The 27787-nt window shown below is 41.7% G+C and overlaps 2 protein-coding genes across 2 annotated transcripts in view; one reads left to right on the forward strand and one right to left on the reverse strand.

Annotated features, from left to right (window-relative positions):
- The window catches only part of LOC140738859 (carboxypeptidase A1-like), a 44784-nt gene extending 32082 nt beyond the window's left edge, over positions 1-12702 (reverse strand). The window contains exons 1-2 of the mRNA XM_073066807.1: positions 12568-12702; positions 7037-7118 (exon numbers count right to left, since the gene is read on the reverse strand). Coding sequence (XP_072922908.1) covers positions 7037-7118; positions 12568-12647 — 162 coding nt within the window. The 5' untranslated portion in view covers positions 12648-12702. The remainder of the gene's footprint in view (positions 1-7036; positions 7119-12567) is intronic.
- Positions 12703-24359: 11657 nt separating this feature from the next.
- Positions 24360-26550, forward strand: LOC140738860 (galactoside alpha-(1,2)-fucosyltransferase 2-like). The gene has a single exon (XM_073066808.1). It carries the CDS (start codon positions 24360-24362, stop codon positions 25353-25355), a length of 996 nt encoding a protein of 331 aa, XP_072922909.1. The 3' UTR covers positions 25356-26550.
- Positions 26551-27787: the final 1237 nt, after the last annotated feature.

Here is a 27787-nt window from a genome sequence, read left to right on the forward strand (position 1 = left end):
ATACCTACTCTGATAATATATCTCAGGTAGTATGTGGTGCATATACCTACTCTGATAATAAATCTCAGGTAGTATGTGGTGCATATACCTACTCTGATAATAAATCTCAGGTAGTATATGATGCATATACCTACTCTGATAATAAATCTCAGGGTAGTATGTGGTGCATATACCTACTCTGATAATAAATCTCAGGGTAGTATGTGGTGCATATACCTACTCTGATAATAAATCTCAGGGTAGTATGTGGTGCATATACCTACTCTGATAATAAATCTCAGGGTAGTATGTGGTGCATATACCTACTCTGATAATAAATCTCAGGTAGTATGTGGTGCATATACCTACTCTGATAATAAATCTCAGGGTAGTATGTGGTGCATATACCTACTCTGATAATAAATCTCAGGGTAGTATGTGGTGCATATACCTACTCTGATAATAAATCTCAGGGTAGTATGTGGTGCATATACCTACTCTGATAATAAATCTCAGGTAGTATGTGGTGCATATACCTACTCTGATAATAAATCTCAGGTAGTATGTGGTGCATATACCTACTCTGATAATATATCTCAGGGTAGTATGTGGTGCATATACCTACTCTGATAATAAATCTCAGGGTAGTATGTGGTGCATATACCTACTCTGATAATAAATCTCAGGTAGTATGTGGTGCATATACCTACTCTGATAATAAATCTCAGGTAGTATGTGGTGCATATACCTACTCTGATAATAAATCTCAGGGTAGTATGTGGTGCATATACCTACTTTGATAATAAATCTCAGGGTAGTATGTGGTGCATATACCTACTCTGATAATATATCTCAGGGTAGTATGTGGTGCATATACCTACTCTGATAATAAATCTCAGGGTAGTATGTGGTGCATATACCTACTCTGATAATAAATCTCAGGGTAGTATGTGGTGCATATACCTACTCTGATAATAAATCTCAGGTAGTATGTGGTGCATATACCTACTCTGATAATAAATCTCAGGTAGTATGTGATGCATATACCTACTCTGATAATATATCTCAGGGTAGTATGTGGTGCATATACCTACTCTGATAATAAATCTCAGGGTAGTATGTGGTGCATATACCTACTCTGATAATAAATCTCAGGGTAGTATGTGGTGCATATACCTACTCTGATAATAAATCTCAGGTAGTATGTGGTGCATATACCTACTCTGATAATATATCTCAGGGTAGTATGTGGTGCTTATACCTACTCTGATAATATATCTCAGGTAGTATGTGGTGCATATACCTACTCTGATAATAAATCTCAGGGTAGTATGTGGTGCATATACCTACTCTGATAATATATCTCAGGTAGTATGTGGTGCATATACCTACTCTGATAATAAATCTCAGGTAGTATGTGGTGCATATACCTACTCTGATAATATATCTCAGGGTAGTATGTGGTGCATATACCTACTCTGATAATATATCTCAGGGTAGTATGTGGTGCATATACCTACTTTGATAATATATCTCAGGTAGTATGTGGTGCATATACCTACTCTGATAATAAATCTCAGGGTAGTATGTGGTGCATATACCTACTCTGATAATATATCTCAGGTAGTATGTGGTGCATATACCTACTCTGATAATAAATCTCAGGTAGTATGTGGTGCATATACCTACTCAGATAATAAATCTCAGGTAGTATGTGGTGCATATACCTACTCTGATAATAAATCTCAGGGTAGTATGTGGTGCATATACCTACTCTGATAATAAATCTCAGGGTAGTATGTGGTGCATATACCTACTCTGATAATAAATCTCAGGGTAGTATGTGGTGCATATACCTACTCTGATAATATATCTCAGGGTACTATGTGGTGCATATACCTACTCTGATAATAAATCTCAGGTAGTATGTGGTGCATATACCTACTCTGATAATAAATCTCAGGGTAGTATGTGGTGCATATACCTACTCTGATAATAAATCTCAGGGTAGTATGTGGTGCATATACCTACTCTGATAATAAATCTCAGGGTAGTATGTGGTGCATATACCTACTCTGATAATAAATCTCAGGTAGTATGTGGTGCATATACCTACTCTGATAATAAATCTCAGGGTAGTATGTGATGCATATACCTACTTTGATAATATATCTCAGGTAGTATGTGGTGCATATACCTACTCTGATAATAAATCTCAGGGTAGTATGTGGTGCATATACCTACTCTGATAATAAATCTCAGTGTAGTATGTGGTGCATATACCTTCTCTGATAATATATCTCAGGTAGTATGTGGTGCATATACCTACTCTGATAATAAATCTCAGGGTAGTATGTGGTGCATATACCTACTCTGATAATATATCTCAGGTAGTATGTGGTGCATATACCTTCTCTGATAATATATCTCAGGTAGTATGTGGTGCATATACCTACTCTGATAATAAATCTCAGGGTAGTATGTGATGCATATACCTACTCTGATAATAAATCTCAGGGTAGTATGTGGTGCATATACCTACTCTGATAATAAATCTCAGGGTAGTATGTGATGCATATACCTTCTCTGATAATATATCTCAGGTAGTATGTGGTGCATATACCTACTCTGATAATAAATCTCAGGGTAGTATGTGATGCATATACCTTCTCTGATAATATATCTCAGGTAGTATGTGGTGCATATACCTACTCTGATAATAAATCTCAGGGTAGTATGTGATGCATATACCTACTCTGATAATAAATCTCAGGTAGTATGTGGTGCATATACCTACTCTGATAATAAATCTCAGGGTAGTATGTGATGCATATACCTACTCTGATAATAAATCTCAGGTAGTATGTGGTGCATATACCTACTTTGATAATATATCTCAGGGTAGTATGTGGTGCATATACCTACTCTGATAATAAATCTCAGGTAGTATGTGGTGCATATACCTACTCTGATAATAAATCTCAGGTAGTATGTGGTGCATATACCTACTTTGATAATATATCAGGGTAGTATGTGGTGCATATACCTACTCTGATAATATATCTCAGGTAGTATGTGGTGCATATACCTACTTTGATAATAAATCTCAGGGTAGTATGTGGTGCATATACCTACTCTGATAATAAATCTCAGGTAGTATGTGATGCATATACCTACTCTGATAATAAATCTCAGGTAGTATGTGGTGCATATACCTACTCTGATAATATATCTCAGGGTAGTATGTGGTGCATATACCTACTTTGATAATAAATCTCAGGGTAGTATGTGGTGCATATACCTACTCTGATAATAAATCTCAGGTAGTATGTGGTGCATATACCTACTCTGATAATATATCTCAGGTAGTATGTGGTGCATATACCTACTCTGATAATATATCTCAGGGTAGTATGTGGTGCATATACCTACTCTGATAATAAATCTCAGGTAGTATGTGGTGCATATACCTACTCTGATAATAAATCTCAGGGTAGTATGTGGTGCATATACCTACTCTGATAATAAATCTCAGGGTAGTATGTGGTGCATATACCTACTCTGATAATATATCTCAGGGTAGTATGTGGTGCATATACCTACTCTGATAATAAATCTCAGGGTAGTATGTGGTGCATATACCTACTCTGATAATAAATCTCAGGGTAGTATGTGGTGCATATACCTACTCTGATAATAAATCTCAGGGTAATATGTGGTGCATATACCTACTCTGATAATAAATCTCAGGGTAGTATGTGGTGCATATACCTACTCTGATAATAAATCTCAGGTAGTATGTGATGCATATACCTACTCTGATAATAAATCTCAGTGTAGTATGTGGTGCATATACCTACTCTGATAATAAATCTCAGGGTAGTATGTGATGCATATACCTACTCTGATAATAAATCTCAGGGTAGTATGTGGTGCATATACCTACTCTGATAATAAATCTCAGGTAGTATGTGATGCATATACCTACTCTGATAATAAATCTCAGTGTAGTATGTGGTGCATATACCTACTCTGATAATAAATCTCAGGTAGTATGTGGTGCATATACCTACTCTGATAATAAATCTCAGGTAGTATGTGGTGCATATACCTACTCTGATAATAAATCTCAGGGTAGTATGTGGTGCATATACCTACTCTGATAATAAATCTCAGGGTAGTATGTGGTGCATATACCTACTCTGATAATAAATCTCAGGGTAGTATGTGGTGCATATACCTACTCTGATAATAAATCTCAGGGTAGTATGTGGTGCATATACCTACTCTGATAATAAATCTCAGGTAGTATGTGATGCATATACCTACTCTGATAATAAATCTCAGGTAGTATGTGGTGCATATACCTACTCTGATAATAAATCTCAGGTAGTATGTGGTGCATATACCTACTCTGATAGTAAATCTCAGGGTAGTATGTGGTGCATATACCTACTCTGATAATATATCTCAGGGTAGTATGTGGTGCTTATACCTACTCTGATAATAAATCTCAGGGTAGTATGTGGTGCATATACCTACTCTGATAATATATCTCAGGGTAGTATGTGGTGCATATACCTACTCTGATAATATATCTCAGGGTAGTATGTGGTGCATATACCTACTCTGATAATATATCTCAGGGTAGTATGTGGTGCATATACCTACTCTGATAATATATCTCAGGGTAGTATGTGGTGCATATACCTACTCTGATAATATATCTCAGGGTAGTATGTGGTGCATATACCTACTCTGATAATATATCTCAGGGTAGTATGTGGTGCATATACCTACTCTGATAATATATCTCAGGGTAGTATGTGGTGCATATACCTACTCTGATAATAAATCTCAGGGTAGTATGTGGTGCTTATACCTACTTTGATAATAACTTTACTTTGAACTTTGCACCTTGTGGTCATTACCAGACCACTGTTCATGGGATTCTGCTGTGGCAAGGCTGAGAGAATAAAATTATGAAGGGAGACTTAAAAGACAAAGTTTTATTTTGATTGGACTGGCAGAATTGGCAGTGTAAGTAGATAAACTTTCCAAGGTTATGAGGAACTGAATAAAATAGATTGCTTCCAGTGGTTGGAGTGGTAATAACAGAAGGCAGCAAAGATTACATAATTGCAGAAAGCTTTGTAAATGAGATGAAGGTATGAATGAAATTAAACCTCTGACTATATTGGTCTTGTATTGTTAGTAGAAGGCCTAAAACATTCCCAAAAATCTGAAAGTTTGCATTATCTTTTGTTATGAATGTGAAGCAACTCTGAGGGGTCGAAAGGTACAAAGTCGCCCCCTCCTTTTTGAGAATCGCAAGATCGCTATTAATTCGGGTCTGGGACCCAGGAAATGAGAGAGAGACGTCCAGAATACACAAGGTTTGGAATGCGTCCTGACCTCAGCGAAACGGAACCACTGATAACGGCCATTGTCTCTTGGAGACGGAATTGTGTATTGAGTACTGTACTATTCATTGAAACCCCTCAGGGGATGACCAGAGTGGGCTGGTTGAGGGATTGCATCATCCCAACCTGATTGACATCTGAGACCCCATGAGTAAGGATAAAAGAGGGTCTGGGGAACAACCCCTTCAGACGCACCAGGAGAAACGCTAGAAATCCCGTGATAGCGTTTTATAGCGAAGGCCGGTGAGAGCTCGTGTGCGTCCTCCCTTGCCAGGGTGGCGGGCTCATCACGGAAGAATGGTTTAGCTAAAGGAGAGGCCACAAGTGAACGGCCACACCAATGAGACTCCGACGGATCGAAATCATAAAAGGAAAGCCGGCAAGTTTTTCTCCCAAAACTCTCTCTCTCTCCAACCATTGCAACCCAGCGGTCCCCAAAGGCTGCAGCCTGCATGAACTGAGTGAACTTTATATTTCCATCGGACAATACATTATCCCCTAGACAACGATAGAGCTTATTTCTTATTGATTATTATTATACCCGCACTTTCAGATTTAGTATTGACGATGTATATTATCTGTATATTCCCATTGATATTATTTTTGTGTATTTTTACTAATAAATACTGTTAAAAATAGTATCATCAGACTTCAACGGACGTCTCTATCTTTGCTGGTAAGTGACCCAGTTACGGGGTTCATAACACTTTCATCCCAACAGTTCTACTGATTCACCATTCATCGAGGGTTTAACGTTGGAGCGGGGAAAGGGCAGGATCAGAGAGAGGCTTTGCAGGCCCAGCTTATTTACTGTAGATATCTACTGTAATGCAAGATTTCCTGGCCAGCAAAGTGCTTTTTACTTCAGTCAGAAACCTGTATAAAGCATCAAAGACCACACAGGGCTTCACTGAGTGAAATGGAAAGAAAATGGAGACAAGTTAATGAAAGTTAAACTCTCAAACTATTTCCTGTTTGAGTTTAGAAAAAATTAGAAGTGTGGTTTTTGATTCTTCAGTTAAATTTGAGGAAACTTGGAGACCATTTATTCAACATTTTCATATGAATTAAATGGTCTGATCCTGAACCTTATTGTTACTATCCTTAATTGTGTGGATGGAGGTTGGGAGTTATCGGCACTACTGTATGTATTTAACATTATGCAATTGCCCATGTTGGTTAGTTTTTTTTTATTAGTTTTTTTTTAAGTTCTCTTTTAGTTTTTTTGGTTTTTTTTTTCTTTTTTCTCTTTTTCTTAATTCCTTTACATTAATACTATGAGTTTGGGAGGCCTTATATATTGATTATTACATATCTGATTGTTTATTTAAACTATTAATTGTGTACTCTCAAATGTTTTGTACTCATATTTTACTTATGTTTTTCTTAAAATTAATAAAAAGATTTGAAAAGAAAGAAAAGAAAGAAAGTTAAAAACCTGCAGGTGTGGAAATCTGACATAAAAAGAAAGTTCTGGAATTATTCAGCAGATCAAGCAACATCCGGTGGAGAAAGAAACAAAATCAGAATTGGACGAGTGAGCGCTCCTGATATAAGTGGGAAAAGGGAACTTCAGTATTTTACCTTTGACTTTACATTCATCGGTAATAACTCATTCATGTACAGTAACTTACATTCAAGTGTTCTTCATCCTGAAGGGACCTCACCAGGTGGAGTTGTGCCTCGTTGGTGATGGTGATTCGTAAGACCTGGTCACTGTGAAAGATTAAAAATGGAAAAACTTGAAATGAAATCTGTCATACAGATCATTGTGCTATCTCACTGACAGTCAGCACTGGCGCACCTCAAATTTGTGTGCTTAACTCTCTGCTCTGCTCTCTCTGCACTTATGACTGTGGGCCTAGGCACAGCTCAAATGCTGTTTATAAATTCACTGATGACACCACTGTGGTTGGTAGAACCTCAGAAGGTGATGAGGAGGTGCACAGGAGTGAGATAAATTGGTTGGTTGAGTGGACTTCAGGAAGGGGAAGTCAGGAGAACGCACACCAGTGGAAGGGATGAGCAGCTTCAGTTTCCTGAACGTACCATTGCAGAGCATCTATGCTGGGCCCAGCACTTTGATACCATCATGAAGAAAGCATGCCAGCATCTCTACTTTATTAAGAGCTTGAGATCTGATATATTACCAAAGACTCAAGTAAATTTCTATAGATGTACCATGGGGAGAATTCTGACTGGTCGCATCACCATCTGGTCAGCACGCTCCAATGCACAGGATTGAAGGAGGCTGCAGAAGGTTGTATATTTAGCCAACTCCACCATAGGTATAACCCCCACCATCAAGGACATCCTCAAGAAAGTGACATCTTCATTAAGAGCCCTCACTATGCAGGAAATGAGGAAATGCCCTCTTCTCATTACCAGCACCATTCCTCTTCTGTGCTGTCTATCAAATTATGCTGCGGTGTTCGCTCAGCTTGGCAATTAGCTTGCAGATGGTTCATCGCCAGTCGAGATGACATCCTCAGTGCACAGTTGTTGGTGTTTCTCTCTGGGGGTGCTCGTGTTTATATAGGCCCCAGTTCACTTACCTCAGTTCTGATTGGCTACCCCTTCAGTTGACCTTTGAATTCTATTGGCTCGCGTTTCTTTCACCACTACCCTAAGCTATCTATCTATCCATTCCTTATTTATTTATTTTTCTATCTGTCTATTTATTTATCATTATTTATTTTTCACTTAGAGTGATTTTTATGTCTTGCATTGTACTGCTGCCAAGAAGAAATTTTACGACATGTCAGTGTCAATAAACCTGATTTTGATTCTGCCCTACTTAACAGGACCGATTTTTTCAAATGGCTTAAAATGCAATATTTCTTGTGCTGAATACCAGCAGAAACAAAGGACTGAGCTCCCTCAGTGAGACAAAGATGACCAGAGACAATCTGTGATGTTCACACACAGTGAACAAAACCTGTTTTTCCTATGCATTGTGTTTTCGAACTAGGAAGTTTAATTTAGCAGGTAAACATTCAATTCTTCTACTTAATTTCTACAAAATGCTGGAGGAACTCAGCAGGCCGGGAAACATCTATGTGAGAAAGTACAGTTGACGCTCTGGGCTGACACCATTCATGGGTGCTGAAAGAAAAGATTAGGAGGCAGAGTAAGAGGATGGGGGGGGGGAGGTAGAAGTACAAGGTGGTAGGTGGTAGATAAACCCACATGAGGAGGATGGGTGAAGAGCTAGGAAGTTGATTGGTGAAGAGATAAAGGGCTGGAAGAAGGGGAATCTGACAGGAGAGGATAGAACGTGGAAGAAAGGGAAGGGGGAGGAGCACCAGAGGAATGGGAATGGTGGGGGCAGAGCAATTACTGGAAATCTGAGAGATCAATGTTCATGCCATCAGATTGGAGGCTACCCAGACAAAATATAAGGTGTTTCTTCTCCAACCTGAGTGTGGCCTCGCTACAGCAGTGGAGGAGGCCATGGAGTGACATGTCAGAATGGGAATGGGAAGTAGAATTGAAATGGGTGGCCGCCGGGAGATCCTGCTTCTTCTGGTAGATGGAGCGTAGGTGCTCTGTGAAGCAGTATCCCAATCCACATCGGGTCTCACCGATGTATAGCAGCCACACCGGGAGCACCCCAAAAGACTCACAGGTGAAATGTCTCCTCATCTGGAAGGACTGTTTGAGGTCCTGAATGGTAGTGAGGGAGAGGGTGTAGGAGCAGGAGTAGCACTTGTTCCACTTGTGAGGATAAGTGTCAGGAGGGAGATTAGTGGGGAGGGTCGATTAGACAAGGGAGTGAACCCTGTGGAAAGCAGAAAGTGGGAGGAGGGAAAGATGTGCTTAGTGGTGGGATCCCATTTGAGATGGCAGAAATTACTGAGAATTATGTGCTGGACAAGAGGCTGATGGGGTGGTAGGTGAGGACAAGAGGAACCCTGTCCCTGGAGGGTGGATGGGTTGAGGGCAGACATGTGTGAAATGAGAGAGATGTGGGTGAGGGTAGATTGATGGTGGAGGAAGGGAAGCCCCCTTTTTTGAAGAGGGAGGACATCTCATTAGTTCTGGAATGACAAGTCTCATCCTGAGAGCAGATGCAGTGGAGACTGAGGAATAGAGAGAAGGAGACAGCATTTTTACGAGTGACAGGGTGAGAAGAGGTACAGTATAATCCAGGTAGCTGTGAGAATCAGTGGTTTTATAAAAGATATCAGTGAATAAACTGTCTCCAGAGATAGAGACAGGGAAGGGAGGAATGTATCAGAAATGGACTGATTAAATTTGAGGGCAGAGTGGAAGTTGGAGGCAAAATTGATGAGTAGGAAGTTATTGAGGGGACTCTGTCTCTGACATCATCTTTTTTTCCCCAGTTCTGAAGAAGTGTTTCAGCCCGAAGTCAACTGTTTACTCTTTTCCATAGATGTTGCCTGGCTTGCTGAGTTCCTCCAGCATTTTGTGTCTTATATAACCATAAAACAATCACAGCACTGAAACAGGCCATTCCGGCCCTCCTAGTCCGTGCCGAACTCTTAATCTCACCTAGTCCCACCTACCCGCACTCAGCCCATAACCCTCCACTCCTTTCCTGTCCATATACCTATCCAATTTTACCTTAAATGACACAACTGAACTGGCCTCTATTACTTCTACAGGAAGCTCATTCCACACAGCTATCACTCTCTGAGTAAAGAAATACCCCCTCGTGTTTCCCTTAAACTTTTGCCCCCTAACTCTCAAATCATGTCCTCTCGTTTGAATCTCCCCTACTCTCAATGGAAACAGCCTATTCACGTCAACTCTATCTATCCCTCTCAACATTTTAAATACCTCGATCAAATCTCCCCTCAACCTTCTACGCTCCAATGAATAGAGACCTAACTTGTTCAACCTTTCTCTGTAACTTAAGTGCTGAAACCCAGGTAACATCCTAGTAAATCGTCTCTGCACTCTCTCTAATTTATTGATATCTTTCCTATAATTCGGTGACCAGAACTGTACACAATATTCCAAATTTGGCCTTACCAATGCCCTGTACAATTTTAACATTACAACCCAACTTCTGTACTCAATGCTCTGATTTATAAAGGCCAGCATTCCAAAAGCCTTCTTCACCACCCTATCTACATGAGACTCCACCTTCAGGGAACTATGCACTGTTATTCCTAGATCTCTCTGTTCCACTGCATTCCTCAATGCCCTACCATTTACCCTGTATGTTCTATTTGGATTATTCCTGCCAAAATGTAGAACCTCACACTTCTCAGCATTAAACTCCATCTGCCAACGTTCAGCCCATTTTTCTAACCGGCATAAATCTCCCTGCAAGCTTTGAAAACCCACCTCATTATCCACAACACCTCCTACCTTAGTATCAGCAGCATACTTACTAATCCAATTTACCACCCCATCATCCAGATCATTTATGTATATTACAAACAACATTGGGCCCAAAACAGATCCCTGAGGCACCCCGCTAGTCATCGGCCTCCATCCCGATAAACAATTATCCACCACTACTCTCTGGCATCTCCCATCTAGCCACTGTTGAATCCATTTTATTACTCCAGCATTAATACCTAATGACTGAACCTTCTTAACTAACCTTCCATGTGGAACTTTGTCAAAGGCCTTGCTGAAGTCCATATAGACTACATCCACTACCTTACCCTCGTCAACATTCCTCGTAACTTCTTCAAAAAATTCAATAAGGTTTGTCAAACATGACCTTCCACGCACAAATCCATGCTGGCTACTCCTAATCAGATCCTGTCTATCCAGATAATTATAAATACTATCTCTAAGAATACTTTCCATTAATTTACCCACCACTGATGTCAAACTGACAGGTCTATAATTGCTAGGCTTACTTCTAGAACCCTTTTTAAACAATGGAACCACATGAGCAATACGCCAATCCTCCGGCACAATCCCCGTTTCTAATGACATCTGAAAGATCTCCGTCAGAGCTCCTGCTATCTCTACACAAACTTCCCTCAAGGTCCTGGGGAATATCCGGTCAGGATCCGGAGATTTATCCACTTTTAAATTTCTTAAAAGCGCCAGTACTTCCACCTCTTTAATTGTCATAGGTTCCATAACTTCCTTACTTGTTTCCCACACCTTACACAATTCAATATCCTTCTCCTTAGTGAATACCGAAGAGAAGAAATCGTTCAAAATCTCTCCCATCTCCCTCGGCTCCACACATAGCTGACCACCCTGATTCTCTAAGGGACCAATTTTATCCCTCACTATCCTCTTGCTTTTAATATAACTGTAGAAACCTTTCGGATTTACTTCCACCTTATTTGCCAAACCAAACTCGTATCTTCTTTTAGCTTTTCTAATCTCTTTCTTAAGATTCCTTTTACATTCTTTATATTCCTTGAGCAATTCCTTTACTCCATGCTGCCTATATCTATTGTAGACATCCCTCTTTTTTCGAACCAAGTTTCTAATATCCCTTGAAAACCATGGTGCTTTCAAACCTTTAACCTTTCCTTTCAATCTAACAGGAACATAAAGATTCTGTACCCTCATAATTTCACCCTTAAATGACCTCCATTTCTCTATTACATCCTTCCCATAAAACAACTTGACCCAATCCACTCTCTCTAAATCCCTGCGCATCTCCTCAAAGTTAGCCTTTCTCCAATCAAAAATCTCAACTCTAGGTCCAGTCCTGTTCTTCTCCATAATTATATTGAAGCTAATGCTATTATGATCACTGGACCCGAAGTGCTCCCCAACACATACATCTGTCAGCTGACCTATCGCATTCCCTAACAGGAGATCCAACACTGCCCCATCTCTAGTCGGTACTTCTATGTATTGTTGCAAAAAACTATCCTGCACACATTTCACAAACTCTAAACCATCCAGCCCTTTTACAGAATGAGCTTCCCAATCTATGTGTGGAAAATTAAAATCTCCCACAATCACCACCTTGTGTTTACTACAAATATCTGCTATCTCCTAACACATGTCCATGGTAGATGTGGGTGAATTGAACTATAGATTTGAGTATTACCCCAACCACTAGTAAAGGGTTAAAACCACAGTAAATGCATGACTATTCATTCAACGTGATGCAACATAATCAGATGTTCCTTGGTGCTAATTTGGAGGGAGGGCAGGATATCTTCACCACTTGACTGGATACTCAAGCTCCACAAAATACGTTACTCACCCAACGAATGTCTCCTTGCCGTAGACCACCAGGAGAAAGGCACTGAGGACCACCAGGGCTCTCATTTTCAAAAGAACCATCAGAAGCTGAAAGCACCTCCTTTCACTGGCCAGTTTATAAGTGATTTCTTATCTGCTGTAATCTAATCTGAGTGGCATTATTACCTAAGATCAATTAATTGCTCTTTACCTTATGTAATTTTGACTGTCTGCTGTGTCGTTCCCACAGCGTAATGAGCTGCACCAGTTATGAGTTGGTGAAGAATCAGCACCTGGTTAAACAGGTTATTATCCCACATGTGTTTTCTTCTCCACATCTGCTTATTTCCATTCCATAGAATGTACAGGGCTCCTGGCTGATAAGATGTTCCACAAGGTTACATTAGAGTATTTCTATTTTTAAATACAAAACTTATTCATTATTATATCAAGCCATGACTGAGGCCACCTCTCTGCCTTCAGTCTCCACAATGTTTCTACCTACAATATGCACAGAACAGAAGGCGATTCAAGGCTTTTCGCTTGCTAACTCTCTCATCTCTGTCACTCACTCATTTTCCATTCCCTGCATTCTCTCTATTTCTCCTTCACTTTAGGATCACTGAGCCATAGAACCCTACAGCACAGAAACGGGCCTTTGGCTCCATGCTGAACTGTTATTCTGCCTAGTCCCTCTGAACAGCACCTGGACCATAACCCTCCATTGCCCTCCCAGCTAAATTCCTCTTAAATGTTGAAATCCGCCACTTTTTTGGCAGTTCATTTCACACTCAGAACTGCCCTCTGAGTGATCAGACTGATCCCCCTCAGGTTCCTCTTAAATATTTCACCTTTCACTCTTAACCTATGACATCTATCCCTCATTGTTTCATTTTTATCTCTGTCCTTTATTCCTTTCCATATTTCCTCTCACTTTCTTGTTTTTGATGCTGTATTTATCTCACACAAGCTTTCGTCTCTACTCAGTCTCCATCTCCTTAACTTACTTGTATCACTACCCCTGTATCTACATGTCATCGTCCCTTCTGGTGATCCCGCACCTTGCTATTTACCTCAGGAATTGGGCCTCAATCCCCTCGTTTAGTTTCCAATCATTTCCAGGTTCCACTAACTACACACACCTGCTTTCCATCAGAAAATGCAGGATAAAAACCCTGTGATCACAACAAGGAGCTGCCAGTTCGTTGGTCGACTCCGGTGTGAGTAACCTCGTTTCATGGTTCTTAGAACTGCCAGTTCTAAGTCTAGCATCGCTCCTGGATTCTCTCCCAACCCTGGACTCCTGGTAAAGACTCTCCTGGATACCGATTCCACACTCGCTACGTCAATAATGCCTCCCGACTCTGCCTCCGCGCCCGTGTTCTGCACTCGGGTTCGTCCACCGCCATGCTCATGTAACACTACATCCTCCTGCTTTTTACCCCACCACAAAAATTATCTCTAATGATTTCACCACTACCGTCTTAAAATCACAATCCACCTAGTTCTGACTCTGCACCTGATTGTCTGCCTGCACTGCACTTACTCTGCAATTGTAACACTTTATTCTGCACATTATTAACATTTTTATTGTTATACCTTGAGAAATATTGCAACAAGGATGAAAGCTCTGAGGACAGAGAGGAGAAAAAGAGCAACAAACATAGTAGCAGCTACTGCTGAGAGAAAGAGTGATTTTAAATTGGAAAGTTGGTTTATTACTGTTGTGTGTACTGAGGTCGAGTGAAAAGCAGAAGGTGAGCAGATGTTCAGCACCATCTGCCTGCATTTGACCCTCCCTCTCTCCCTCTCACTAAGTGGTGTCAGAGTCCTGGGTCTCAGACGAGGTTTATTCAGCGCGGTGTGTGGACAGGACTCTGCGGTTCATGCTATACGTGTATTGGATTTCTCCTTTGTCATTGCTGTTTTGATTGGGGTAGACTGGCTCTGGGGCCTGCAGTCAATAAATGACACAACGCTAAGCTGAACTGAACTGAACCAAGCTGAACATTTCTAGTCTATTTCAAGGACTCTGTGGTTTAATGTTTTATACTCTCTTTTTTTCTTGGTTTTTGCTGTCTGCGCAATTGATTTCTTTTTTTTTGCATGTTGAGTATTTTGTATTTTCTTTGAATGGGTTCCTTGGTGTTTCTTTGTTTCGTGGCTGTCTGTGGGAAGACAAATCTCAGGGTCGTATATTGTATACATACTTCGATAATAAGCATACTTTGAATCTCAGTGAATTGATCTATATGAATGACAGTCTAGTCTATTTCTCTCTCTCTCTCTCTCTCTCTCATTTCTGCTGACATTCTCTTTCCATCTTCCTTTCATCTCTACATCTCAGACTCTAACCATTCAGAGGAAATTGCAACCAATACTAAACAAATTCCTATGAATCCCAGTTTATCTACTGTTTCTAACTAAATATCTATTAGTCCCTGTTTGTCTATGGTTTTTAATGGTATAGTAACATTTCAAACTTTTAAAATAAATTCTGAAATGAACGTGCCATCAGAAACACTCTGAAATAGACATGGCATTAGAGAACGATGAAGAGAACTCACTGAACATTGGCCATTATCTAAGTGCTACAGTATAAAAACAAATAACCACATTTCAGGTGCAACTTTCACGTCTTTAATGGAACACAGACAAGGCAGGCACCTCGACCATGCAAGGGGCCAATGAAAGCGCCTTTTGCCGTTCAATCCAATAGCCTTGTTGCGTTAAATGCCAATGGCACAACAGGCAACACCACCACCAATCGGCTTCCCAGCACAGTGAGGCAGATAGTAGCCTCACAGTTCCTGCAGCCTGGGTTCAATTCCTTCCCCTGGTGCTGTCTCATTCTCCCTGAGACAAAATGAGTTGAGTTGCTGGGTTAATTGACCACTCATATGTTGACAAATGATGATACGTGACACGGTGCAGGGAGGGGCGGATGATGGAATGGGAATGTTGATAGAAGGAAATTAGTTAAGGTGGGATTAGTGTACAAATGGGTGCCAGGTGGCTGGTGCAGACAGTGGCCTGAAGGACCTGCATCTGCATTGTGCTGCTCTGTGATTCACTGTGACTCAGGCAGTGAGGTCCATCACCATGCATTTGCCTCTACGGATTTGCTTCCAGCTATATCATCCAGCTACACGTCAGCTACTTACTTTTTGCAATTGAGTCTATAAAACATACAGAAACTTATTATTCAAACAGGTGTGCGTTCAAACTTGGACTTTGCTCCATTAGCTGAAGTTGGTCAAAGTGGCCAACTTTGCGATGACTGTGTTTAGTGGAAATTATGCATTGTGCATCTGCTTCACAGCCACTAAAACCAAATAGCCAGCCTGTTCAATTCCTTTATGAGTAGGGGAATGGGGTGGCAAGACCTCGCAACTCAAATTAATGGTGTCTTGCTTTTGACACTATTCCCATGGGTAAAATGTGTACCTGCTGTATCAATGCCTGTCATGATTATATAGTTCTAACAGATTAGAAAGCTTTTTGTGTTTTTTAAGTTAATTAGTAATGCTTGAAGAGTCGCTGCCTCAGTACTTAAGTGGTCACTGCACCCCACTGTGGATACAATAAACATTTGTTTCAGAAAACAGGCTACTGCGTTCAGTGTTGTTACATTTCTTTCAAGATCTCCCTCTTCTTGGTGTTCAAGAAGAATTCTACAGCAAAGATGCATAGCAGGCCATGTATATCTAGATTCAGAGATGATCACTTTGAGAGGGTCCTGTCTTTGCAAAAGAGAGCTGACTAGTCTGATAAACCAATTGAGTTGAACAGCATTTGATGCTTCTTGGTTGTCAGCGTGGTTCTTAATTCTTTAATAGATCTGGGTCCTGCACCTGACTTGCACTGGGGTGTATATATGAGCATACTCATGGTTTAATATTGTCACATATACTGAAAAACAGTGAAAAACTTTTGTTTGTATCCCGTCCAGATAATTCTCTACGTAAGTGCAGCAAGGTAGCACAAAAAGGGGGAGAAACAGTATGTAACGGAGTGTTACAGTTGGAGAGAAAGTGCATTGCAAGTCAACAAATAATGAGCAAGGACCTTGATGAAATATATTAAGAGTTTATTGTGTCAGAGGTCCATTAGAGAGTCTTAAAACAGTAGGTCAGAAGCTGTGCTTGAGCTTGGCGGTACAGAGATTTGCAGGATTTCATGTATTCTGCTTCAGAGATGGGATGAGAGAGAATGTCCAGGGTGGGAGGTACCCTTGGATACGTTGGCTGCCCTCCCATGGCAGTGGGAAGCACAGGTCAGAGTCAGTGACGAAGGGTCTGGTTTCTCTCATAGACTGGCTGCATTCACAACGCTCTGAAATCACCTGTGATCTTGGACAATGCAACTGCCATACCAAGCTCTGATGCATCCAGATGCATTGTTTTCTATGGGGTATCTGTATAAATTGGTGAGCTTCAATGGGGCATGATGAATTTATTTTATTCATTTACAGGATGTGGAATCACCAGCTGAGCCAGCATTTATTACCCATCCCTAGTTACCTTTGAGAAGGTGGTGATGAGCTGCTTTCTTGAACTGCTGTAGTCCCTGAGGTGTAGGTACACCCACAGTGCTGTTAGGGAGGGAAATCCATGACTTTGACCCAACGACAATGAAGGAACAGTGATATGTTTCCAAGTCAGGATGGTGAGTGACTTAGAGGGTGATTTCCAAGTGGTGCTGTTCTCATCTTTCTAGATGGTAGTGGTCTTGGGTGCTGCCTTAGGAACTTTGCTTCACCTTCTGTGGAAGCAGGAGCACCAGTGAACTTTCTTGGCCAGAGTGTTCACAAGGCTGGAGCAGGACAATTTGCTGGTGGAACTAGAAGATCTCAACAGGCTCAACCCCAGCCCCACTGGTACAAGGGGCCTCATCCTGCTTTCTGAAGTCAATGACTAGCTCTTTTCTTGACGTTAAGATAGTTTTTGTCTTGGTACTATGAAACAAGGCTTTTTAGCTCCTGTCTGTTCTCAGTTTCATTATTATTTTGAGATCCCACTGATGACTATGGAGTCATCTAATAACTTGTAAATGGAGCTAGAGCAGAATCTGGTCACACAGTCATGAGTGCACAAGGAACAAAGGAAGAGGCTCAGGGTGTAGCCTTGTGAGGCACTGGTGTTCAGGGTAACCATGGAGGAGGTATTGCTTCCAGTCTGTTGGTCAGGAATTCAGTTATAGAGCAGGAGGTGCCAGATCCTAAGCCTAGGAGTCTGGAGATGAGTTATTGTACAGAAGGCAGAGCTAATTGTTCATTCACACACTTCACTGCCCTCTAAAGCACATTCAAACTTCAAAGTATATTTATAATCAAAGTATGTATACATTATACAATCTTGAAATTTGTCTCCTTACAGACAGCCACAAAATAAAGAAACCCAAAAGACCATGTAATATATTACAGTATTTACTAGCTTCATGTCTGATCACTGACTTTCTCCATGCACTGTCCATGTCCTGTGGGCTGTTTTTTTGTTGGTGACTGTAGAGGCCAATTCTGGATCAGTTGGGAAGTGGGAACATCTGGGATGTGGGCTCTTGGGAAGTAGAATCCTTCCTACATCTCTTCTCTTCAGCAGTCGCTCTTCTGGACTCCTCAAAACTTCTAGCTTTCTGTGGATCAGCGTTCTCCAGCGGTCTCTGACACAAGCCAGCTGCTGCCTCTCATTGACCTCGATAGTTGCCTGAGAGAGTTGTTGCTTAAGTTGGTTGTCGTACCTCTTGCACGGGGCACCACGATCTCTCTTGCCCTGAGAGAGTTCTGCGTAGAGTAACCTGGAGTTGTCCACACAGGACACGTGGCCTGACTAGCAGAGCTGCCCGAGCTGCGAAGTGGTTACGGTCGTAAGGGATGGCGACAATCGACTCGCCAGAGCCAGCAGTGACTTCGGGCGCCTCTAGAAATGAGTGTGGAAGAACCACCAGCCTCATCTGTCCACAAAAATCCAGGTGTACGGGGTGCCATCATCACAACATTGCTACACGGCTCGGAAGACTGGGTGTGGTACCACAAGCAAATCCAGTTGCTGGAGCTCTTCCACCAGCGCTGTCACTGCTCCATCATGGGTATCAGCTGGCAGGATCGTGTCTCCAACAACAAGGAGACTATCTAGTGCGAAACAAGTAGTGAGGTAGTGTACGTGGGTTCAATGTCCATTTAGAAATCTGATTGGAGAGGGGAAGAAGATGTTCCTGAAAGGTTGAGTGTGTGCCTTCAAGCTCCTGCCTGATGGCAGAAATGGGCGATGGCGGTCATTGATGTTGATGCCACTTTGTGAGGTATTTCTCCTTGAAGATGTCCTGGATTCTCTGGAGGTGGGTGCTCATGGTGGAGCTGACTGAGTTCATAGCTTTCTGCAGCTTCTTTCAATCACCCCATTCCCCACCATACCAGACAGGAGACAGCCAGTTAGAATGCTCTCCAGGTGATAACAGAAGCTGATTATTTGAATGGGGTCTAGAGAATCTTTCTTCCATAACACAGTAAACATCAATCCTTCCTTACACCAGATTCCCAACTCCCTGAATCTCCTGATTGTCAAAGCAACCAGCCACTTGTCAGTGAGGTTCGGACATGGCCCAAGTGCAGAGTGAGAGACACTGAAGCAGGTTGATATTTCAGACTCTAATGCGAGTAATGTTACAGGGAAAAACAATAAACGCTAGGCCAAACAGGGCTGTTGGCTAAAACTCTCAAATGGAAAACTCTTAAACCATTAATAACTGCTAAGCAACAATTAACCAATTCAGGTGCTCTAAAAACCTCAGAGCCCAATGCTCTCTGATGCCCTGCACAAGGCCTGAAGAAGTCACCCCCCCCTCTCCCTATAGCTGACACATGACAGCCCTGAAGATCTGAAAACTTGAGATCCAGGGAAGACTCCAGAGTTCTGGGGAACTGGAGAGGGAGGCATGGGAACTCAAAAGGCAGGGAGACCTGGGAACCCCAACAGACTGAGATCAAGAAACCTCGGGTGGGGCTGAGAAGGAGGTTTGGGAGTCTGAGATGGGGAGGGCATTGAAAAACCCTAAACACATTGAATAAGCCTTGGAAACGATCAGAAAAAGAAAACCCTCGGGACAGAGAAAAGTCCGTGGGAAACCTTAAGACCATGAAACCTGAAACCTAGAGAAGGAACCTTTTCAAATCTTGCTCAGTGATTCATCTTTCACAATTTTTCCAGATGCAATTAAATTTTACCGACCAAGACAGCACAGCCAGGTTTCTTTCATCACTAAGCTAGCTGGTTCTCTGCAGATCTGTTTAATTTGCTAAATGAAAGTTCGATTTTCCCAGTCTGTACCATGACTTCTATCAAGGGGTTAAAAATACACCTGATGGGTTACTTTACTTGTGTATTTACACACACCAGCCAGGGATCAGCTTTTGGAGTAGGGCTCTTCCAGAACTTACACTTGACTTGAATGTCGAATCAATTGAAACGCTTGCTTGAAGCGCTCCTTTGTTATGCAGCTCTGAGTTACTGGATCACAAAGCTGGGTACTTGTGACTTGGAACGGATACCGGAGAAACCCAATGTAGACTAGAGAAGCTCAGTATGTAGACCAGGGACTCTCGGTCTGTAGAGCCAGGACATGCACTGAGAGTAGACGGCACCCTCTCCCCAAGCCACCAATGTTAAAATGTCACTGTTCAAACTTCAAACACGAGGAAATCTGCAGATGCTAGAAATTCAAACAACACACACAAAATGCTGGTGGAACACAGCAGGCCAGGCAGCATCTATAAGGAGTCCTGACGAAAGGTCTCGGCCCGAAACGTCAACAAGTGCTTCTCCTTATAGATGCTGCCTGGCCTGCTGTGTTCCACCAGCATTTTGTGTGTGTTGTTCAAACTTTGCTGGGTCCATTACTTAGCAAGATCCTTCCATCACGCTGGAGACAGAAACAAGAGTTCATTCAAAGGAATCCCAACAGAACATTGTTGCCTCGACGAATCACTCTGACCAATGAATATCCTAGCGGGGAGGTTTGCTAGGGCTACAGGGCAGACTTCAAACTAGTAAGATGGGGGGGCGGAAATCAATTTGAGGAAACTATGGGAGAGGAGGTTAGTTCACCAGTAGAGCAAGTAAGTAGACAGTGTGTGAGGGAGGAAAGGCAGGTGATGGAGAAGGGATGCGCTCAGCCCGAAGTTGTAGGGGAGAAGAAAGAAAAGGATAATAAATTTGAATGCATTGCTAGGGATGAAAAGAGAGGAGGAAGTGGAGAGTATCTTAAATGTATCTATTTTAATGCTAGGAGCGTTGTAAGAAAGGTGGATGAACTTAAAGTGTGGATTGATACCTGGAATTATGATGTTGTAGCTATTAGTGAAACATGGTTGCAGGAAGGGTGTGATTGGCAACTAAATATTCCTGGATTTAGTTGCTTCAGGTGTGATAGAGTAGGAGGGGCCAGAGGAGGAGGTGTTGCATTGCTTGTCCGAGAAAATCTTATGGCAGTGCTTTGGAAGGATAGATTACAGAGCTCCTCTAGGGAGACTATTTGGGTGGAATTGAGGAATGGGAAAGGTGTAGTAACACTGATAGGAGTGTATTATAGGCCACCTAATGGGGAGCGTGAGTTGGAAGAGCAAATGTGTAAGGAGATAGCAGATATTTGTAGTAAACACAAGGTGGTGATTGTGGGAGATTTTAATTTTCCACACATAGATTGGGAAGCTCATTCTGTAAAAGGGCTAGATGGTTTAGAGTTTGTGAAATGTGTGCAGGATAGTTTTTTGCAACATTGCATAGAAGTACCGACTAGAGATGGGGCAGTGTTGGATCTCCTGTTAGGGAATGCGATAGGTCAGCTGACAGATGTATGTGTTGGGGAGCACTTCGGGTCCAGTGATCACAATAGCATTAGCTTCAATATAATTATGGAGAAGGACAGGACTGGACCTAGAGTTGAGATTTTTGATTGGAGAAAGGCTAACTTTGAGGAGATGCGCAGGGATTTAGAGAGAGTGGATTGGGTCAAGTTGTTTTATGGGAAGGATGTAATAGAGAAATGGAGGTCATTTAAGGGTGAAATTATGAGGGTACAGAATCTTTATGTTCCTGTTCGGTTGAAAGGAAAGGTTAAAGGTTTGAAAGCGCCATGGTTTTCAAGGGATATTAGAAACTTGGTTCGAAAAAAGAGGGATGTCTACAATAGATATAGGCAGCATGGAGTAAAGGAATTGCTCGAGGAATATAAAGAATGTAAAAGGAAACTTAAGAAAGAGATTAGAAAAGCTAAAAGAAGTTACGAGTTTGGTTTGGCAAATAAGGTGGAAGTAAATCCGAAAGGCTTCTACAGTTATATTAAAAGCAAGAGGATAGTGAGGGATAAAATTGGTCCCTTAGAGAATCAGGGTGGTCAGCTATGTGTGGAGCCGAGGGAGATGGGAGAGATTTTGAACGATTTCTTCTCTTCGGTATTCACTAAGGAGAAGGATATTGAATGGTGTAAGGTGTGGGAAACAAGTAAGGAAGTTATGGAATCTATGACAATTAAAGAGGTGGAAGTACTGGCGCTTTTAAGAAATTTAAAAGTGGATAAATCTCCGGATCCTGACCGGATATTCCCCAGGATCTGGAGGGAAGTTTGTGTAGAGATAGCAGGAGCTCTGACGGAGATCTTTCAGATGTCATTAGAAACGGGGATTGTGCCGGAGGATTGGCGTATTGCTCATGTGGTTCCATTGTTTAAAAAGGGTTCTAGAAGTAAGCCTGGCAATTATAGACCTGTCAGTTTAACATCAGTGGTGGGTAAATTAATGGAAAGTATTCTTAGAGATAGTATTTATAATTATCTGGATAGACAGGATCTGATTAGGAGTAGCCAGCATGGATTTGTGCATGGAAGGTCATGTTTGACAAACCTTATTGAATTTTTTGAAGTAGTTACGAGGAATGTTGACGAGGGTAAGGCAGTGGATGTAGTCTATATGGACTTCAGCAAGGCCTTTGACAAAGTTCCACATGGAAGGTTAGTTAAGAAGGTTCAGTCGTTAGGTATTAATGCTGGAGTAATAAAATGGATTCAACAGTGGCTAGATGGGAGATGCCAGAGAGTAGTGGTGGATAAGTGTTTATCGGGATGGAGGCCGGTGACTAGCGGGGTGCCTCAGGGATCTGTTTTGGGCCCAATGTTGTTTGTGATATACATAAATGATCTGGATGATGGGGTGGTAAATTGGATTAGTAAGTATGCTGCTGATACTAAGGTAGGAGGTGTTGTGGATAATGAGGTGGGTTTTCAAAGCTTGCAGGGAGATTTATGCCGGTTAGAAGAATGGGCTGAACGTTGGCAGATGGAGTTTAATGCTGAGAAGTGTGAGGTTCTACATTTTGGCAGGAATAATCCAAATAGAACATACAGGGTAAATGGTAGGGCATTGAGGAATGCAGTGGAACAGAGAGATCTAGGAATAACAGTGCATAGTTCCCTGAAGGTGGAGTCTCATGTAGATAGGGTGGTGAAGAAGGCTTTTGGAACGCTGGCCTTTATAAATCAGAGCATTGAGTACAGAAGTTGGGATGTAATGTTAAAATTGTACAAGGCATTGGTAAGGCCAAATTTGGAATATTGTGTACAGTTCTGGTCACCGAATTATAGGAAAGATATCAATAAATTAGAGAGAGTGCAGAGACGATTTACTAGGATGTTACCTGGGTTTCAGCACTTAAGTTACAGAGAAAGGTTGAACAAGTTAGATCTCTATTCATTGGAGTGTAGAAGGTTGAGGGGGGATTTGATCGAGGTATTTAAAATGTTGAGAGGGATAGATAGAGTTGACATGAATAGGCTGTTTCCATTGAGAGTAGGGGAGATTCAAACGAGAGGACATGATTTGAGAGTTAGGGGGCAAAAGTTTAAGGGAAACATGAGGGGGTATTTCTTTACTCAGAGAGTGATAGCTGTGTGGAATGAGCTTCCTGTAGAAGTAGTAGAGGCCAGTTCAGTTGTGTCATTTAAGGTAAAATTGGATAGGCATATGGACAGGAAAGGAGTGGAGGGTTATGGGCTGAGTGCGGGTAGGTGGGACTAGGTGAGATTAAGAGTTCGGCATGGACTAGGAGGGCCAGAATGGCCTGTTTCCGTGCTGTGATTGTTATATGGTTATATGGTTATAAATCAATCAGAACAGTTAGGAAACATCTCTCCAATGCAAGGGTTGGTAGAAGTATGACTTTCACTTTCAAATCAGCATTTTCAATTAAAAATTGAGAGGTTTTGCTAGACAACTGTATTCAAGGAGGTGGAGATATATCAGGTGGATGAAGTTTAGGTACAGATTAGACCTCTTCTCACTGAGTAGAAAAGTGTCCAATTCAACCTCACCTGGCCATCTGGGCTACACGCTTTTGCTCTCCCACCACAATCCTGAACCGAGAAAATCTGAAAATAACTTGTAGCAATCCTGCTGTTGAACTGTGATCTCCCTGTAATGTGGACAGTTAAGAAGCCAAATTCCTCACTAGACAGGAATAGTAGGATGTCTATGGATAGCTAATATGCTTTCCACAGAAATATCAGCAAAGTCCACTTCCTGCCTTGAGAGCAAGGTAGTCAGAAGTGAGCTCACTTTAGAATGTATTTGGTAAGTGTTCTTGTTTCTTATGGATTTTGATTTTTTTCTTGTTCCTTTTTAGGACTTTGATGGAAGTGTAATTTGATCTGAGAGAATAGCAGAAGGTCAACAGCAGAGTGTTTGAAAGGATGGCCAACTTAGCAAGTATTTGCATAAATCTATACATTTACAAGCCACGGTGCTTTCTAAAATTGCTTCTGCTTTCAATGCTCACAATTCTCAGTGTATTCATATTTGGTCCCATGGCCTATTACAAAGAAAGTAATATATTAATATCATTTGGGAAGAATAATTTCAAGCCATTGAAAAACATGACCATTGTGGAGAGCACCAATAAAACTTCAAAGTGTGATCAGAATGAAGACTATGAATCATTCAAAGCCATCAGATCTTCCAAAGGCATGTGGACAATACTCCCAATTGGGAGGCTTGGTAATCAGATGGGACAATATGCAACATTATTTGCTTTGGCCAGATTAAACAAAAGGCAAGCCTACATTTCCCCAGCAATGGCCAAATCCCTGTCTCAGAACTTCAAGATTACACTTCCCACTCTCCAGGAAGAGGTCAAGCAGAAGATTACTTGGAAAACCTACTACCTGTCTGACTGGATGGAAGATAAGTATAAGGATATTTCAGGAGACTATATTAATTTCGTAGGATATCCATCTTCTTGGACATTCTACCACCATATCCGGCATGAAATCTTTCGTGAATTTTCTTTTCATGAGTTCATCACAGAAGAAGTCAACTTGTATTTACGGAATATAACAGCATCACGTCAAAATGTTACATACATTGGTGTTCACGTTCGAAGAGGAGATTACGTACGTGTTATGCCCAACGTGTGGAAAGGTGTGATTGGAGATAAAAAATATTTGGAACAAGCCATGTCCTACTTCAGGAATAAATACAAGGATGCTTTCTTCATAGTGGTAAGCAATGGAATTGATTGGTGTCGGGCAAATATAGATGTCTCCAAAGGGGATGTCTATTTCTCAGGAGATGGAAATGAATCAAGTCCATACTGGGACTTTGCCATTTTTGCCCACTGTAATCACACCATAATGACCATTGGCACATTTGGATTCTGGGGTGCTTACCTTGCTGGTGGGGATACTGTCTACCTCACAAACTTCACTTTGCCCAATTCAACCTTCCTAAATGTATTTAAGTATGAGGCAGCCTACCGGCCAGAGTGAATGGGTATTGCTGCTGATCTTTCACCTCTTCTGGTCAAGACGCCTTAATATTTAGACAACAGCATTTCAGGTGGAGTTTCATCTGAAGACAAGTTTAAAAGAAAAGCAAGAAATGAAGTTTATGCCTCTCTTCCTCAGGTCTCCCATTATGCTCTTCCTGAGTCCACAAGCCAATTTGATCAGTTATGTCAAGCATTTACATTTTAGCCACCTTAATTTCTTAAATTTAATAAACACTCAATCTATCTATGCCATGCAATAATTCAATTATGACATCCAGTGGTAACCGTTTTGTTGCTAAAGTGATTTAGAATTACGGAATTATCCATAATCAAACCCATAGTCCTAGTACAAGTGTCAGCTCTGTGAGTGAGCTCTCAAATTGCTCTCATAACCCACACTTTCCCAATTGCCTACAAATCATTCTTCTCCATCAGTATTTATCCATTTTCCTATTGGAAGTGCCTTTAGTCATCTATTCAAGTTGTGCACTCCATCCAGATCCTAACAACTTGATGCGTAAGAAGTCTCCACGGAGATGTTCCTCAGGCGTTAATGGGAGGTGATCAATAGGTTCAATAGGTTTAGCTTAATGTATACAATATACATCCTGAAATTCTTTTTCTTCACAAACATCCACAAAAGCAGAGGAGTGCCCCAAAGAATGAATGACAGTTAAATGTTAGAACCCCAAAGACCCCCCCAGCTCCCCTACACATAAACAACAGCAAAGCAACAACCCCCCCACCACCAGCGTGAAAAGCATCGGCGCCCCCCACCGAACACTCAAGTGTGCAGCAAAGCATCAATAAAGACACAGACTTGCAGTACCCCAAAGACTACTCGTTCACCTGGTATTCAACATACCACAGGCTCTCTCTCTCTCCCTAATAAGGGAAAAAGAAATGTCCCGGTTTCACAGCAAGAGGGGAGACATAACAAAACAACTCATTGGTTTACAGAAGTTAAAAGTCTGTTGCATCGTTTTTTCCAAGCTCTGTGCCCAAAGATCTCAGGTCTCTGGGCACACGGCCAACCGCCAGCTCACTGCTTTCGATCTTCCGTGTACTCCCACGACACACCAGTTTTCTGCGGTGCCACAGACCTCGAATTCGCCCGTCTCCAAAGCCACGAAAATCCAGCACCCTGAAGGCACGCTTGTCTTCCAGGTTGCGTCCTTGGCATATCGAAAACTGACCGGTCATGGGGCCCTGACAGCAGGTCCCATTTCCACAAAGAACCGAAGTCAGCGTGTATCTCCAAGTCTGGGTCTTCAAAAGAACCCTGAAAAGGGAAAAAAGAATTATTAAAGATAGAAATGTTTCAATATTATAGAGAGGTTTTGAGAGTCAAAGAGAAACTGTAGGGAAGTTACTAACTGAAGTGTGTGTGTTGTCCCTCCCTGCGCCTTGTGGCAATCGGGCAGTACCCTTGCCATTGTCTGATTTTAATGAGACTGAGCTCAACCCAGCACGGAAGGAAAGCATGCAAGGAGCCAGTCAGATTTGAAACTGGGGCCATTCGTCTCAAAGACCGGTCCAGATGCCACTACGCCACCAGCCAGCATTTGTTACCTACTACTTAGTAAACATTTCTCAAAGTATTTCTTGCTCATATTTGAATTTTAGTGTGCAGGTTAACGCATCAGCCATTCCATCTATTACAAACTATCCCAGAATGTGCAGATCACCTTACAAACAGCAATCTACATTTATGAGGTTGTGTGAATAACCTGGTGCTGGTTTGTAGAACTGACTGACACCTCTTGGTGTTGAACGGATGACTTTGAGTGAGCTGGAGAGAGAAGTTGGTGGTCAATAATGGAAACGGTCCTGGGAAACAAAACTTTTTTTTAAATGATCTATTGAAGGTGGCGGTGAATTCCATCATTAACGCCTGCCTTCACTGAGAGATGGTTGTGTGAGATAGGGAAAGGATGGTTGATGATCAGGACCTCAGATCTGATATCAAGCTCTTGCTCTACCTGACAGCAATGATTCCTGACCTCCCGTAAGCTTCTGCAACCTGGACTACATCTCAAGGCACTGAAAAACACAACACAAATCCTGAAAGTACACAGGAATGACAAGACAACTAACATCAGTGTTGACTCCCTGGTCACTCGTCAATGTTGGGCAGACTGTATTGCTGATATGCCCAATTCCCGAAAACCCACTTTAATCAAAGCTCTGTTATGGAGATCACCAGATGAACAAAGGATGAGATTCTAAGACGTACTCAAAGCTGCCTCAAAATATGAAATAACCCCATGATCTCCTGTGTACTGCAAGTGAAGAAGCATTCAGGAAGATACCGAAAACCTTGAGGCCAAGTACCAGTAAACGCTTTCAGTTGCAGTATAAATGGCAGCAACACAGACAACCTCGCAGTCACCCATACTCGCCCACTTGCTCTAACAGCCTCTAATGGCT

This window comes from Hemitrygon akajei, chromosome 14, assembly GCF_048418815.1.
Source record: "Hemitrygon akajei chromosome 14, sHemAka1.3, whole genome shotgun sequence".
NCBI lineage: Eukaryota > Metazoa > Chordata > Chondrichthyes > Myliobatiformes > Dasyatidae > Hemitrygon > Hemitrygon akajei.